Below are 16918 nucleotides of genomic sequence, written 5' to 3' on the forward strand. Positions count from 1 at the left end.
CATCTGGGTGGCTCAGTAGATTAAGCATCTGACTTCGGCTCAGGTCATGATCTTAGCATCCTTAGGGATTGAGCCGGGCTCCCCATTCAGCAGGAGCCTGCTTCTTGTTCTGTCCCTCCTCTCACTTGTGTTCTCACTCTCTTTCAAAAATAAATACTTTAAAAAAAATGAAAGAGTTATTAACACGGGCTGTCATACCACTACCACCATCGTGCCAGCCCTTTGGGTCTCAACAAGACTGGGTGATGCTTCAGAATGGCCGACAAGCCCATTTGAGAGCAAATTGGATCCAGATTCATTCAATATGACAGGAACCAAATGGGCACAATTTATATTGACCCACCATGACTTACGTGGGAGGGACAGCAATTCCTGAGGAAAGCTGCCATTGTGGAGATGTTGTCTAGTCTTCCGTTCCAGAAAACCCAGCACAGCATCACGGTACAGAACCAACAGCCCATGCCAGATAGCTGCATCAACAGCATGGTTGTGGGCCAGCTCAAGGCTGATGAAGACCCCACCATGAGGTTCCACCAGATGTTCCCATTAAAGAACACTACCAATGCTTGGCTTTGCACTAATCACATGTGCAGGCTTTCCCTGCACAACTTCAACTGACCTCCTCCCAGCCAGGCACTCATGCTGTTCCTCTTATCTCGTCTTCTTTATACTATTTACAGTCCTCCAGATATTCAAAATATTATACACAAACGACCAGGGCCATGGTGGGAGTGGGTTCAGTGTGCTGCTGCTATGGAGGTATCGTGCATGACCTTTGGACACTAGCTGCATATGACAACGTTTGTGTTGAACCAGTACATACCTTGGAAAGACTTAAGTAATGCAAAAGCTTGTCTTTTTATTTCCTTATTTTTAACCTACTGACAAGTTGCTCTAATAACTCAGAAGTGAAGGGAAAAGTGGCTGCCTCACTGCCTGGATATTCATCTGTTCAGATGTTTCAATGTCTCATGATACAATAACACCACAAATATTTTCTTTTAAAAAAAGAATTATTAACACAGAGGAAGAGACCAAGGTTTAGGCCTGAGGGAAAAGTGATATCCTGGCCAAGCAGAGTATAGGGAAAGGGTGATAAGAAGAGTCCAAGGGAAAGTCAAAGGACGGAGAGGATGTGCTGTTCACTTGGCTGACCTGTTTGCGCCCCACTGCCCTGTGATCCAGCATCTCCCATGTCTCCATTGCTTCCTGTCACTCCAGAACACTCACAGTGCTGGCTGAGATAGGTTCAGTAGATAGACGCACCTGGCCTGGCTTCCACTCAGATCATGCTGGGGCAGCAAGAGGGTGTGTGTTGCTAAGGCAGAAACCCCCCCAAAAAGAAGAGATGAGTATTTGCGTAAGTGTATGTGTGTGATAGGTGAACATATGCAAAAAGAAGAAGAGAAAGTGGGACTGAACTTGCCAACCATGACAGAGTGTTCTTCCTCATCCACCAGGTCCAGCTATAGTAGAGAGGGTGGAGGAGGAGGACTGTGGGTTTCCATTACTGACCATTTAAATATGGCCAGGCAAGGAAGGTCAGTGGGATTCTGCTTGGCCCTGGAGGGAAAGGGGTGGGGGGTGGTTGGTTTTTTCCTATCACTCCCCAGGTAAGAGACAATGGCCAGACTCTGGCAGGTCCCACAACTCCTTCTGGCCATCCTAGTATCTCTGATGGCCCTCACCTACCAAGAAAAAAGGAAAACCTTTCTGAGTGTCAAAGAAGTTCCTGCATCAGAGTCCTATGTGGCAGCCACTATTCAGTATGTGATCAATGACTTCAATGAGAAGAGTGACGACAAGTACAGTTTCCGGATTGTGCGTGTCCTGAAGGTCCAGAAGCAGGTCAGTGCATCCCCCTCTCCTAGCCATGCCTTTCCAAAGGGGACAGTCTAAAGGGGATGCCCATACAAGTGAATTTCAGCCTCATTTAGTTTCAAGTGGGAATTTTAGGAGAAACATAAAGTCACTGACATGGATGAAATTACTTAAATGACACCTAAGACCCGGGGTTAACAGATCATACCCCAGGAGCCAAATATGCCTGCCTAAAATTTTTGTAAATAATTTTATTGCTACCCAACCATGCCATGCATGCACACATCATCTAGGACTACTTTTGAGCCACAACAGCTAAGTTGAGTACTTGCAACTGAGATTGCATGGATTGAAAAGCCTAAAAGATTGACTATCGGGTCCTTTACAGACCGTTTACAGACCGGCCAAAACAATTTGTATCATTTGAGTTGCCCAAGGGGTGTCTTTGCCCAGAGACTGGTTTCTGGAGAATTCTCCTTGAATGGCAAAAGGACAGGAGTCAGATAAGAGGGGAAGAGAGGGGGCGCCTGGGTGGCTCAGTGGTTTAAATCTCTGCCTTCGGCTCAGGTCATGGTCTCAGGGTCCTGGGATCGAGCCCCGCATCGGGCTCTCTGCTCAGCGGGGAGCCTGCTTCCTCCCTCTCTCTCTGCCTGCCTCTCTGCCTGCTTGTGATCTCTGTCTGTCAAATAAATAAATAAAAATAAAATATTTAAAAAAAAAGAGGGGAAGAGAGAAGCCCACCAGTTTGTCTAGGAAGGAGTCCTTGACCTTGGGCATCATGCAAAGGAGTTTTTGCCACTAGAAGCTACAAAGAAAGGAGAAGTCCTTTAATCTCCTTGCCACTTGCTCCCCACAGATTACTGACCATATGGAATATCATGTGAACATGGAAATGCGGCAGACCACCTGTCAAAAGTTTGAGACTACTAACTGTTCCTTTCAGGAAGGAGAGCTTTATAAGGTACTGTGTGAATGCACATTAATTCAGAAAGAACTCACTGGGGTTTTCTGTGGTGTTAGGATGAGGGAGGGTAGAATTACTGGGGGTATATTCAAGCCTGCTTGAAAAGAATGCATAGATAACACTGACTTACACAAAGAGGAGAAGTGAAGGTAAGAGTGACCAAGATCCTACTTGGCAGGCATTGCTCCTTTGTTGCTGAAAGAATTATGGGAGATAAAAATCGTCCAGACAAGGAGAGTCAGGTGTCTGAATAATTAACTATAACAACAGGGTAAAATCAGAGGATCTTTTTTTTTTAATTTATTTATTTTATTTCTTTTCAGCATAACAGTATTCATTGTTTTTGTACCACACCCAGTGCTCCATGCAATACGTGCCCTCCCTAATACCCACCACCTGGTTCCCCCAACTTCCCACCCCCCACCCCTTCAAAACCCTCAGGTTGTTTTTCAGAGCCCATAGTCTCTCATGGTTCATCTCCCCTTCCAATTTCCCTCAACTCCCTTCTCCTCTCCATCTCCCCATGTCCTCCATGTTATTTGTTATGCTCCACAAATAAGCGAAACCATATGATACTTGACTCTCTCTGCTTAACTTATTTCACTCAGCATAATCTCTTCCAGTCCCGTCCATGTTGCTACAAAAGTTGCGTATTCATCCTTTCTGATGGAGGCATAATACTCCATCGTGTATATGGACCACATCTTCCTTATCCATTCGTCAGTTGAAGGGCATCTTGGTTCTTTCCACAGTTTGGCGACCGTGGCCATTGCTGCAGTAAACATTGGGGTACAGATGGCCCTTCCTTTCACTACATCTGTATCTTTGGGGTAAATGCCCAGTAGTGCAATTGCGTCATAGGGAAGATCTATTTTTAATTTCTTGAGGAATCTCCACACTGTTCTCCAAAGTGGCTGCTCTTCTTGATGTGACTAAGCTGGTGGAATTGGTATTCTCATTCCAATTTTAGAAGAAATGTAAGCGTATAAGCCTCCCACCCCCAACCCTGGGCTTTCAAATGAAAAGCAAGAAAACAAAATCAAGCTAAGAAATTATGTTTATTAATTTTTCATTATGGGACAAAAGAGAAGTGAAAAAGAAAAACAAAATCTTGAGAATGGGGACAAGGGAAGGAGGAAGAGTGTGTGATGAATCAGTGGATGAACAAAGATAAGTGCAGGGAAGGAAGGATAGATGGTGATGGGTGAGTTCAAGTAGGTGGATCCAAGTAGATGGATGGATGAATGGATGGACGGATGGATAGATGGATAATGGGTGGATGGACAATGGGTGGGTGATGAATTGATGGATGATGGACGGATGGATGGATGAAGCCAGCAAAGGCCATGTAAGGGAAAGTATGAAATAAATGACACGTGAGTAGAAATAAGGAGGAAAAAAGAATCACTGGTTTCTATTATGAGTATGGCAGGAGGGAGCCTATTTCTAGTCTCCAATTATCACCATAAACAGAAGGATGTTTTAGGGAATGATCTCACCAATTCTACTACCAAGTGATTGAAATCAAAATAAAAGTCAAATCATGTTTGGATTGGAGGCATGGTGAAATGGTGTCATTTTCCCCAACTACATATGTTACATCCTCTTTCTGCTCCTTTAAAATTTTCACTTTGCATGTTGACCTTTTTTGAATATTGTTTTTGTTTTTTAGCAAATTAAATGCTTCTACTCAGTGTTTGTTGTTCCTTGGTTTGAAAAGTACAGAATCCTGAACAAAAACTGCACGAATGGCTAGATATCCTGGAGCACGCACCTGCAATCACTATCCATGAAAGTATCCCACAATAAGCAGTAATTCTCAATATAGAAAATAAATATTTGTCAAACTATTATCTTAACACTTTTATCTTAACACTCTTAGTGTATATGATTCCACTCTTCTTTTGCCAGATTCTTCAGTTCATAATGATATAATCTGAAGGTACTGTGGGCTAGGGCAGTTTGGGGATTCTAATGAGGCAATGTGGATAATTTCTGACCTTACAGACTATACTTCCATGACAGCAGAAGTTCAACCCCAGCCCCATTTCAAGTAATAGTCTTCAGACGTAGAATAAGTAGAAGATGAGGAGGAGGAGGGGAAAAGCTGAGGTCACTTACCTGATCAGACAAAATCTGTTTGCAAGTATGACCTACAATGCATTCTCTGAAGGGCCCAATGAGGAGGATCCCTTTTCTTGCTTAAAGTGTTGAATAAGGACAAATAATATAAGTAATTTTAAAAGATGAGAGTCTTTGTTACTATTAAGGACTAAATTGGGAGACATGCGTTATTTTTTCAGGACAATGAACTGTCTAATACCACACTCTAGATTTATACCCCTAGCCTCAGCAAAATTGGACCAGGACAGATCTCTTCACAGAGGACTTCTTCACTTGGAGTTACCAAGGGAAATATGTGCCCATGTGGGGAGGAAGAGGACCAGGGTACCATGACTATTTTATTCATCCCAGATAGACCCATTAGAATAATTCCTCCAAGAGACAAATGATTGAATGCAGAGAGAAACTAGGAAGACTATGATAAAGGGACTCCCTTTCCACTGGTGCCGTATTAGCAGTGGGGAATGAACATATACACACACCAAGCCAACAGTTTGATTCAGGATTTCAAATAGTGTCACCAATTTCATTGTCACCAATTCCACTCCACTTCTTCCGTGTGGTCTCAGAGGGCTGCCAGCTGGGTCACACCTGTCCTCATTCACATCCAGTAGGGGAGAAAAAGATCTCATTCCCAGGAACTGAGGAAAAAGCCTTATGGTTTAATACTACTGGGGAACTCTAGGGACATTATAAAATACACACACACACACACACACACACACGCACAAGCAAACAACTTTCTCTTTCTTACACACACACATGCACACACTCACAACTTTCTCTTTCTTACACACACACACACACACACACACACATATCTACCTGAAGGAGAGGGAGTAAGGTATTTATGCTACAGCCCAGTTAGTTATTGGCTGCATAAAAGCTCCTAGGAGAAATTAATTCCCTGAAACCACTGGTCTGGCATGACTTGAGGGCAGAGCAGGCAGCCAGAGATGAAGGGGCACAGGTGTTGCATTTGGAGCTGACATGCACAGTAAGATAAGACAAAGGAGGATAAAGGCAACGTGTCAACAGGCTACTCTTTTTACATGTGGACTGTGTACAGGGATTCAGAATAGACACATCAAGTCTCTACCAGATAGAGAGAGCTGGGAGCTTTGAAAGAAAAATATTTTTGCCTCCTACACTTCCTACAAAAGTTCTGGAATGCTCAAGACCCTGTTCCAGGTGCTACACAGATAAAACTCCCCTCCATGAACTGTTGAAGAAAATGTTAACATACAGTTTCCTCATCTTTAACTGAAGATAACAGTACCTATTTCTTGGGGTAGTTATAAATATCAATGATGATAGTGCATGTAAATTACTTAACAAAACAAATATTCAAATGGATGGTAATGATTAGTAAGAATGTTGGCAGTAGCATTAATACTTTAATATTAATCAGTCATACAACTCTTTGCTGGCATTTTGGCTGCTTTGTCTGAAGGCAAAGTTTATTAACCTGGGGTAGAATAAAAAAAAGGTAGAACATTTATGTCCATTGATCTTTTGGATTTCTCAGGCCAAGTTTTTTTAATTTATTTTGAAACAACAAAAAGAAGACACTTACAAGATAGTACGGAGAGGTCTCTTGTATGCTTCCTTTAGTTTCCTTGCATGGTCACATCTTTTGTAGTTATAGAAAAATATCACAAGCAGGAAATTGACACTATTATAGTTTGCATGTGTGTCATTTTGTCATATGCGTAGCTTTGTGTGACTGTAATCACAATCAAGATATGAAACTATACTGTCACCACGAAGTTGCTCTGAACTAACCCCTCTAGAGTCACAACTCCCTTTCCTCACCATCTGAAACTCCTTGAAGCCAGTAATTTATTCTCTCTTTGGTTGCACCATTTTGAGAACGTTATATAAATGGAATCAAGTATGTGACCTTTTGATATCTGTGATGATGCCCTTAGAATCCATCCAATGTGTTTCATGCTATCAGTAACTAGTTTCTTTTAATTTCTAAGTAGTATTCCACGGCATACGATACCATCACAGTCTGTTTAACTATTTACCTATTTTAGGATGTGTTTGTTGTTTTCAGCTTTTATAAATAAAGTTTCTGTGAACAATCATGTATGAGGTTTTGTGTGGACCTAAGTTTTCATTTCTCCGGGTTAAATTCTGAGGAGTGCACTTGCTGCACCATATAGTAAAGTATATTTTTGGACTTTCTCTTTTTGAAAAAGAAACTGCCTAACTATTTTCCAAAGGATGTATCATTATGTAATGTCCCTCTGTATCCCTGGTTGTTGACACTCAATGAGGTGAAAGCTCTGCACCCTACTTGGCTTTCTCTGGTAACATTTCAACATGAGTATTGGTCTCCTCATTACAGTCTCAAGAGGTTGAAAATCTACTTTCCCTACTCAGCCTTTGCCGGGGGTCAAGGAATTGTAGAGCCTCATTTTTTCCTGCAGTATTTTGGGGAAGTAAAGCACTTATCTAAATGTTCTCTGTTCCAATGGGGTACCCCATCCTGGCCCTTTGGCTGGAGAGAGCAAGTTTTTCTTGAGACTTTTTTTATCTGCCCCTATTGTCATTTCTAGGTTTCCCCCTTCTTCATCTCCAAGTCTGATATACAAAGCAAAAAGGAAACACAGGGTATAAGCTTCCTATAGCTGCAGTCAAATGTCTACAAACTTGCTGACCTCAAACTGTAGAGACTTGTTCTCACACAGTTCTGGAGAGACAAAGTCTGAAATCAAAGGTGTTGGCAGGACTGTGATCCCCACAGAGGCTCTAGGGGAGAATCTGTTCTTTTCTTTTTCCAGTCTCTGGTGGCTGCTGACTTTGCTGGGCTGTGGCCATATCACTACCCTCTCTGCCTCTATTACCACACACCTTCTCTTCCATGATTTTCTGCTAAATCCTTCTCTGCCTCTCTCTTATAAGGAGATCTGTCTTGGGTCTCTTAGACATCTGGGACTAGACTCCCCTCTCCTATCACAGAGGCCTACCTTGTGCCTATCCTTCCTAGCTGCCATTCATAAAAGTCAGGCAGATGGGTAGGGCAGGAAGAGTTCACTTTAAAAATTCAAAGCAAAGTTATAAAGTTTAGTAAAATATTATAAAAAGAATAAAGTATTATTTGAAATTACATAAAATAAATCTACAAATAAAACGATTGGGTCATATAACCAAAAGATATTTTAAAAAGTAAGAACTTAGAAGCTGAACAAGGTTTAAATCAATAATTAAATAGCATTAGAGAGGTAAATTAAGTAAAAAATTTGAAAATATTTTAAAAATCTTGAGTAAATTAGCTAAACTGAATGTACACATATTCTATTATCCATTATTCCACTCTTAGCTGTATGCTCCACAGAAACTCAGGCATATGTCTCCCATTAGACACACACATGCGTATTTATTCTTAATATCTATTATTCTTAGAAACTAAAAACTACCATAAAGTTCATTATCAGTAGAATGTATAAATATGGTGTGGTATAATCACAAAATGGAATTTTACACAATCTTAAATTGAGCTACAATTATACACAACAGGAAAAAATTCAGAAATATGTTGAATGAAAGAAGCCAGAAACAAAAGAATATATGCTGTATGATTCCATTTGTAAAAGCTCAACCAATAGGTTGAACTCAGCTAGGATGGTAGGATCTGGAGAGAGATTCTTTACCTGTAACATGAAGGTGAGAGTTGCTATTTCATAGGTTGTTACGATAACCAAATGAGAAAGTGAGGACAGCAGGCCCATGCAAGTCACCCACTCAGCCCTCAGTGACATTAGAGTTGCTAAGCTGGCTTCTTCTGCCTTCTCTCTTGCATGAAAATTTCACCACCTCTAACACTGCACCTCTGCTCTCCCTTCTCTCTCAAGTCACTCAGGTGAATCTGAGGTTCTTATTTGTGTGTTTACTCTTTCCCTTTGCAAATCCTCTCTCGGGCTGCCATTATAAGTGTGCTGGTGGGTCTGGTCACTGAGAATGTTCTCACTGTTCATCTGCTCCCCATTTCTGGTCTAGTATACACCTAATCTGCTCAACTATGAGTTACATAAGGGAAAATGCCATAGGTCTCATTCCTCTAGCAGTGAGCACTTAGGAGGCTCAGGAACTCTCTGTGAAGAAAAGAGATCACACAGCCAGCCCAGAATGCTGTCTTTAGAAAGCCCTACTTGTAAAGTTGGCCTTGGTTGAAGTGTGGGAACATGGATGGCAAACGGTTCCCTACTCTGATATAAAACTATCTCTAAGTGATAAGAGGACCTCACTGTGTCTATACTATTTATACAATGTGATTTATACTGAATACATTGTTTTCTTTCTGGGAGTCTGAAGATTGGACACATCTTAGGCAGAGGCTGCCTATGTGTGCAGCTCCAGGGAAAACCCATGACATTGAGTCTGTAATGAGCTTCCCTGGAAAAAACATTTCACACATGTTATCACAACTCACTGCTGGGGAATTAAGTGCATACCATCTGACTGCACCAGGAAAGGGCTCTGGAAACCTGCACCTCATTCCCTGGAACTTCTCCACATTAGCCTTTTCCCTTTGCTGGTTTTGTCTTATCCCTTTTCACTGTAATAAGTCATAGCTGTGAGTACAATATGTGTTGAGTCCTGAGGGTCTTTCTACTGAGTTGCTGGACTAGTGAACTTAGGGACTTCAGCCACACTCACAAAGATGTGTGAGTCACAGAGAGTACGGGGAAGAAAGATAGCTCCTGCAAGCACAGGCCAGGGGTCAGAATGTGCCTGAATCACAACAAACCTCAGAGACATGCACTGAAGTAGAAAAACTCTGAGTTTCCCCCAAAGACTTAATATCCTTCTGTTCAAATTGCACCCGCCCCTCTAATGGCCACTGACTACGTGCATGAGTAAGTGTGAGTGTGTGAACATGTAAGCAGGTACATGAATGTGAGTGTGTGACTGCATATGTGTGGTTATGCCTGTGTGTGAGTGTGTTGATTGTGCATGTACACATGTGTGAGTGTGCGTGTGCACAAGTGTGAGCAGGTGTGTGGAGACCCTGTTGAGGGGGAAGAGGCCCTTAGAAGTCTAATAGAAAGTGCACAGTATAACCATCAAAGTTTTCATCAAATATTTTTGCACCAGTGCATTCAAGCCTCCAGACAAGAGTTGTTCCAGAGTTGGTAATAGTTCATCCAGGGCACAGTGTACACCAAAATGTCACAAATGAAACTCTGTGGAAGGAGAAAGAAAACAGCTTTCAGGAAAATATTTTTTGAAGGTGAACAAAAAGCTCCTGCCCCCCAATAAGCCTTTATCTGGGGGAATCTGGACCAGTGCCCATGTCTGCAGTCACATGGTTGGGGAGAGTGGGGTCAGCCTGAACAGGGATGTCACCCTGGGCACCCCCTGCCCAGTCACTTGGGACCTGGAACAGGTGCACCTGGAGCCTACAGCCCAGCAGGATTCTGGGATGAAATCCGGGCAGGACAGTCTGCGGTAGCAGCATTGCCCACTGTCCTCCTGCTTCTGCACTCAGGAACAGAGAGTCCCTTGTGTCTACACCAGCTTGCAGGTGGTTGCACCAGGAGGGACTGGGAAAAGCCAGAAAAGATGAGCAGAGGTTGGAAGACATGAAGGAAACTAGACAATTCCCAGGGACATAGAGAGTATGAACTGAGCCCAGAGCAAAGCCCCAGGGAAAGTAAACCATTTCCACCTGAGGGGCAGGGGCAGGATTGCCAGGGGAAGAGAATGGAAGCCTGCAGTCAGGGCTATGATAGCTCAGGGTGAAAAGACTACCCAAAGAGAACCTTCCTCCCACCTCTGGACACCTCCAATAGCATTGGGCAGCCTGAAGGCCCATATCCATACAGTTAGAAAAGCTGTCAATGTCCAAATACTTTTTAAAATTTTACTTTTCCCTCTTTGATCACAAGTCTCTGCTCAAATTACTGTCACCACACACCTTTTTCAGCTTCTTTTTGCTTTGAATGGGGCATGATTTTCTTGTGCTGTTTCTTTTGCATTTGGTCCGGCTAATCTTCACAGATATCATATATTCCACTCCAGTTGTGAGCTGCCGAGAAAGAGTGGCACGGTTAGTGTTGACTCCAAGCATCCAGTTGCTGAACTTCTCTAGGAAAAGCTAGGCCATGAAGCCCCAGGACCCACAATCCCTGTTTCCAGACCTCATACAGTAAAAGCATGTCTCCCTCCTCTCCCAGAGGGACGATGCACAGTATCAGCTGAAGCCCTTGGTTAGCCCCAGCATGTGCAGAGTCCTTCCCCTTGCTCTGGACTGCCTTCACTTTTGCAGCCATAGAGGGCTTCTCACCTGTCTCCCTTGCATCCTCAGGATGAAGGACTGGCAAGACATTGATTTTGACTGCCCGGAAGCCCCAGAATACCCCCATATCTATACTCATGATCCCCAGAATGCATAGGGGTGCATCTTGTCCCTTGGTTTCACCCATGTCCTCCCTCCCTACTCTCCTTCCCAGCCAACCCAAAGGAAAGCAATTTAGCAACACAGCTAAAAAATAAAGGCGTAGAAACTGAATTGATTTGAGGCATTTGTTTCCCTCCTACCAACACTGCACCCTTGAGCAAATGCCCAGCAGCCTCCCTTTCTTCAGCTGCAGAGTCCGGATAATAATTGGGCCTGCTCAAGGAGTTGTTGCACGTGCTACAGAGAAGCATGCATCTTACTGAATGCACAAAGCAAATTTTAAAATAAACTATTAGGAATTATTAAGTGTTTTAACAAAGTGTGGGGACCATTACTCTGAAGCAGCTATGGAGTTAGGAAAGCAACGGAACAGAAGACAGAAGAATTGTGCTCGAGTTCTGGCTTTATCCCCCGCCAACTCTATCTCCTTGGCCAAGCCCTGCCACCTCCCTGACTCAGTTTCCTCATCTAGAGAATGGGGAGAACAGTGTCAATTTTCTCCTAGGGTATACACAAACAGTGAATGTGTAAACCATGGAGAACACACACCAAGGCTATTTCTGGCTGTCGGGCTCTGTCTTGTTTCGTTCATGATCGAGTGCCAGGCTGTAAGGACTCTGAGAGCAGGGAGGCTGGGAAAGCCCTCTGTGGCAGGACCCACACCCTGCAGTGGAACTCCAACAAATGCTTTGGGGATTCCTGTCCTCTACTGGAAATGCCTGGGTCCCTCAAGTCAACTCGTGGGAAAGAGAGCTCTACCCTGGGGAGGGGAGAAGCTCCTGGAAGTTCCCTGTTTCCGTGTCCCTTTATCAGGGTCAAACCAAAGGAGAAGGCTTCATACTCTCCCTGGTGGTGGTAGAGGGAGAGAGCGCCCACACTGCCCTCTCGAGGAAACTGCCCCCAGAAAAACTCAGGGTGGTTACAGGAAAGGGAGGCTTGAGGGCATTATGGCCATCCTGGTCCCAGCATCTGCCACCTGAAGAACCTCAGGATACAGGGCTCCTTTATCTTCATCAAAGGACAGTTCCATCCAGGTGTTGGCATCTTGCAGGGCTTTCGCACAGCATACTCCATAGATATGAAAAATCTAAAACACTGGCCATAAATTTTACTGACATTCCAGTGTGCAAAGTGTTTTTGTATTCATTATTAGCCTGGATTGCTAGGTAATAAGAGGAATCATCATAGTCATACAAATACTTTCATGAGTGCTGCTTTACTCTTATCCTGTCCACTTGCAGGTGAGGAAACAGGCCTGGAGAGTATGAATGGCTCTTGACATAAATCTCATAATTAGAGGGACCTGGAACCTGGGTACATGGGTGCATGCAGCCCATCAGGCCCTCCTCCTACACCCCTCTGTGAGGTATTAGGACACATACCACCATGACGTGAAAGGACCCAGGTCCCCTGGCTACCAAGGGGCACACACACTCTGTTCCTTTATCCATCTGAATGAATTAATAGCTCATAAACTATTCTTCTAGAGTTAACTGTTAATGATAATGGACTGACTGCAAAGACAGCCTTCCTGGGAGTCTCAGATTTATCCTTGGGAACATGGACCTGGGAGGACAAGCCAACTTGGCAAGAACTTTGGTCAATAGACGCCACCTTGTGGCCGAGTCACCTCAGTGTTCGTGGGCCGCATGAGCCACCATCTTGGGGCAAGAGTTTGTGACTGAAATAGGGACAGGCTGATGTCCACACTATGATGTCAGGCCTGCTTTGTGTCACACTCACACTGCCTGCCCCTTTCTGTGCCCCAGCCTTGCTGGTTTCTCCTGTTTCCACTGCCTCCTGCCTCTCTCTCTCCTGGCCAGGGACCTTTACTCCTGTCATTGTTTTCCCCCCAAATCGGGTTAATTGAACTAAAATGTGCTATTGTCTCCGCTCCAATTTACATATAGTTTACTATGTAAACTTGAAGGGAAGTTGGACCCACGAAAGTGGTTTTCAAACAACTTTTCTCTCCTTGTCATCTTCAATTGGTGTATTTCAAAGAAACTTTGTGTGCAAAACACATAAAAAGAGAGATGATCTGGTTGAAGTCTGTTCCTCACTCCCCCTTCTCCCTTTCGCCCAAAAATATGCCCTGTGCAATTCCGGATTCCTTCAGAATACAACTAGAAAGCTGAGACTTCACAGCCCTGGACACGGAAAGACTATGTTGAGGGGAAACTTACAGAAAATGTTTATATTTCCCCAAAGCAGACTATTAAAGGAAACAAAGTCATCCTCATTGGCTGTCACTCTGGTAGGACTAATTTCAGAGCAAAAGGCAATTCTTCTCAAGAAAGAATAGATGAGAACCTCAGAAACTGTTTTTACTTCAGACCAAGAGTAACAGAGTTAAGGTTTCATTCCAGTCATTCAGCAAACTTTTTGAAAGTGTGGTAAAGGCAAATCTGGGCTCCAAATCACTCCAAAGCATGCTCATCCCAAAGGAAGCCTCCCCCCAACCTTGGTGAAACCATCACTTGGTTCTCTCTGGGAACCATACCGCGTCCCTGAATGTCCACGTGGACATTGCCCACATCCAGAGAAACTGAGGCACAAACCTGCATCTGACTTCGAAGTAGCTTGTCAACTTGAAATAAGTAGGTGTCATTGCTAGCATTGTTGTAGGTTTCCATGAAGAACTGGAGCGTTGAATTCATATTTGCCTTGCTCATGGACTTCTCCTGGAAGCCTTCCCATCTTTGAAAATGACCTAGTCTGGCTGCCAGGACCAGGGCAGCCAACAGCCATAGAGGGTTCCTCCAGCATCCAACTCCCATCTTGCAGCCTCGGAAACCTCCTCCTATCCACTGCACCTGCCAGGGTGGGGTTGGAGTCAGACTGCAACCCACTCACCCTCCCGCAGTGCCCCTTGCCCTGTAGGCTTGCCCAGGTTAAGCAGAGATTGAGACCCTGGCCTCATCCTTTCAAGGCTCTGCCCCCAATCCGACCAAAGGACCCACCCAGGAAATCTCCCTGCATGGGTGCTCAACTCTCTCTCAGGTCTGTACATTTTCCACATATTTATGACACCCACTTCGTTCTTCCATCATGCAGGCAAGTGTAATTTCTAACACCTGCAAGATGGACAAGACCCTCTCCCTGCCTTCATAACTATCAGGAAGAAAGCCCCCAGAACAGAGCTTTACAGTGCTATGTGATAAGAAGTATATTGGACAGAGAAATGCCATTGGTGTGAACTGAAGACTTACAAAGCAAGTTATATTTGAACTGGCATATGAGGAACTAGGATATGGAACAGGGTTTGATACATTCTACTTACCTATTGTGGGTTCTACCTGTCTAACCCAGCCATCAACCATTCCCTGTGCCTCCTTCAGAGATGGGTTCTCTTTACTCTCCTGCCTCCTTTATCACCACAGATTCCTGCTGGCTGGATCCCACTGTACCTGCAGGCCCTGGCATACCTCTTGCTATCTTGGTGTGACCCTAGTAGACCTTTGTGAGGTAATATTAGCCTTCCTGTGAGAGGGGAATAAACTTTGATCCTTATTCAGAAATTAACCCTGAAGACCCCTGAGGGTTAGGTGTTGCTTATTTGGGGCAGGAAAAAATTCTCTTCAGCCCTCTTGGGGTCTCCGGTTGGGCCTAAGAATTAAACTAATAAAAGAAAAGCATTCAGGTTTTATTGACAGTTTATATATGCATGGGAGGCTTCACAAGAAAATGAGGACATGAAGAAGTGGCCAGAACAAAAAGCTTATATACCCTGTAGACAAAGAAACAGTAAATGTGTGAAGAATAGACAAGACAAGGGGTTCGGACTAGGGGTAATAAACGGTGGAGAAAAAACAAGGTTTGCTTATACAGCCTGATCCCCCATCTCTGGGGATAAGGATGTCCTCCCTCTTCCTGGTACATGGAAGTTTCCTTTCACATGGGCGATTTGTCTTCTGTTTTCAGGGAAGAACGGCTCTGGGTGGAGGGTGGGGGGAGGGGGATGATCAGAGTGTCCTTCCTGCTTCACTATTTTCTCAAACTCTTTAGGCTTAAGATCTTCAATGCACCAAAGTGCCTTATTTGGGGGTAACATGTCCTGAACCCATCACCTGCATCCAGAAGCCTGTAATAGCACCTCATTTTAAAAACTTTTGTTAATAAAAAGGGGAAAAAAAAAAGGAAAAAAAAAAAACTTTTGTTAAGGTGGGATCTTAAGTGGGGTCCTGCAGCAGAAAAAAAGAATTAGCGGGACAATCAATGAAATGTGAATCAAGTCTGTAGATTAGTTCATAGCACTGCACCAATATTAACTTCCTAGTTTTTACCATTGCACTGTACTTACATGAGATGCTAACATTTGGGCAAGTGGGGTGAACATTTTTTTTCCGATTTTTGTACCCTTTTTGTAAGTCTGAAATTATTGCAAAATAAAGGTTTAAAAATTTGTTAAATTTTTTTGCTTAAATTCAATTTAGTTAACATACCCTGTATTATTAGTTTCAGGGATAGAATTCCCTTCAGCAGCCCTCAGTTTGTTTCCTAGAGTTGAGTCTCTTATGATTTGCCTCCCTCTATGTTTTCATCTTATTTTTTTTTTGTTTAAACTCAATTAGCCAACACATAATACATCCTTAGTTTCAGATGTAGTGTTCAACAATTCACCAGTTGCATATGACACCCACTGCTCACCACATCATATGCCTCCCCAATGCCTACCGCCCAGTTACTCCATCCCCCATCCACATTCCCTCCAGCAACCTCAGTTTGTTTCCTATAGTTAATAGTCTATCATGGTTTTTCTCCCTCTCTGATGACTTCCCCTTCAGTTTTCCCTCCCTTCTCCTATGATCCTGTGTGCTATTTCTTATATTCCACATATGAGTGAAACTATATATTTATCTTTCTCTGATTGACTTATTTCACATAACATAATACCCTCCAGTTCCATCTATGTTGATGCGAATGGTAAGTATTCATCCTTTCTGATGGGTGAATAATATTCCATTGCATATATAAACCACATCATCTTTACCAATTCATCTGTTGAAGGACATCTCGGCTCCTTCCACAATTTGACTATTGTAGACATTGCTGCTATGCACATTGGGGTTCAGGTGCCCCTTCATCTTGCTACACCTGTATCTTTGGGGTAATTTAGTAGTGCAATTTCTGGGTTTTCATCTTATTTTATTTTTCTTTCCCTTCCCCTACGTTCATCTGTTTTGTTTCTTAAATTCCACAAAATAAAGGTTAAAATGTTCAAAAATAAATAGGACCTTGGTCTTCAGGAAGTGGCACACATGCAGCACCATCTTGCAATCTGCATCTCCTGGGTTCAGATCTCTTGCTGTGTGATTCGGAGAGACAGTTATCTCTGAGCCTCAGTTTCTTCATCTGTAATGTAAGAATAGGAACAACTACTAAACTTGGTTTGTGGTGGAGACTAAATCCAGGTACCAAACAACCCGTTCCCAGGTCAGGCATCATCCGGCGCTCAGAAACATCCTCTAGGTGATACTTCCATGACACTGAATGTACACGCAGAAGCCCATGGTCTGTCAGACTCCAACTGCCCAGGGACAAGATCACCTTCTAGTGTGAAAATCCTACTAGGACTTGTTACAGCATCCTCCCTG

The 16918-nt window shown here is 43.4% G+C and overlaps 2 protein-coding genes and 1 pseudogene across 2 annotated transcripts; 2 read left to right on the forward strand and 1 right to left on the reverse strand.

The window, feature by feature from the left end:
- Nucleotides 1-255: 255 nt before the first annotated feature.
- LOC123926600 lies at nucleotides 256-618 on the forward strand (annotated as a pseudogene).
- Nucleotides 619-1623: 1005 nt separating this feature from the next.
- CST11 (cystatin 11) lies at nucleotides 1624-4541 on the forward strand. Its single transcript, XM_045980550.1, has 3 exons — nucleotides 1624-1848; nucleotides 2678-2782; nucleotides 4458-4541. The coding sequence occupies exons 1-3, from the start codon at nucleotides 1624-1626 to the stop codon at nucleotides 4539-4541; spliced, it is 414 nt and encodes a 137-aa protein (XP_045836506.1).
- Nucleotides 4542-10020: 5479 nt separating this feature from the next.
- CSTL1 (cystatin like 1) lies at nucleotides 10021-16638 on the reverse strand. The gene is made up of 4 exons (XM_045980199.1): nucleotides 16559-16638; nucleotides 13883-14137; nucleotides 10839-10949; nucleotides 10021-10104 (listed from the first exon to the last, which is right to left on the reverse strand). The coding sequence occupies exons 1-4, from the start codon at nucleotides 16592-16594 to the stop codon at nucleotides 10021-10023; spliced, it is 486 nt and encodes a 161-aa protein (XP_045836155.1). The 5' UTR covers nucleotides 16595-16638.
- Between the last annotated feature and the right edge of the window lie 280 nt (nucleotides 16639-16918).

This window comes from Meles meles, chromosome 16, assembly GCF_922984935.1.
Source record: "Meles meles chromosome 16, mMelMel3.1 paternal haplotype, whole genome shotgun sequence".
Lineage (NCBI taxonomy): Eukaryota > Metazoa > Chordata > Mammalia > Carnivora > Mustelidae > Meles > Meles meles.

Bases quoted from the DNA above. Each gene is read 5' to 3' on its own strand.
- CST11 (XM_045980550.1), top strand. From the start codon at position 1,624: ATGGCCAGACTCTGGCAGGTCCCACAACTCCTTCTGGCCATCCTAGTA. The intron at 1,849-2,677 runs GTCAGTGCATCC...TGCTCCCCACAG, and splicing joins TCCTGAAGGTCCAGAAGCAG to ATTACTGACCATATGGAATA. The intron at 2,783-4,457 runs GTACTGTGTGAA...TTTGTTTTTTAG, and splicing joins AGGAAGGAGAGCTTTATAAG to CAAATTAAATGCTTCTACTC.
- CSTL1 (XM_045980199.1), bottom strand. From the start codon at position 16,594: ATGGTGCTGCATGTGTGCCACTTCCTGAAGACCAAG. The intron at 10,950-13,882 runs GTTTGTGCCTCA...CTTTCTCGGCAG, and splicing joins TACTTCGAAGTCAGATGCAG to CTCACAACTGGAGTGGAATA. The intron at 10,105-10,838 runs GTGTGTGGTGAC...CTCCTTCCACAG, and splicing joins GCAAAAAGAAGCTGAAAAAG to AGTTTCATTTGTGACATTTT.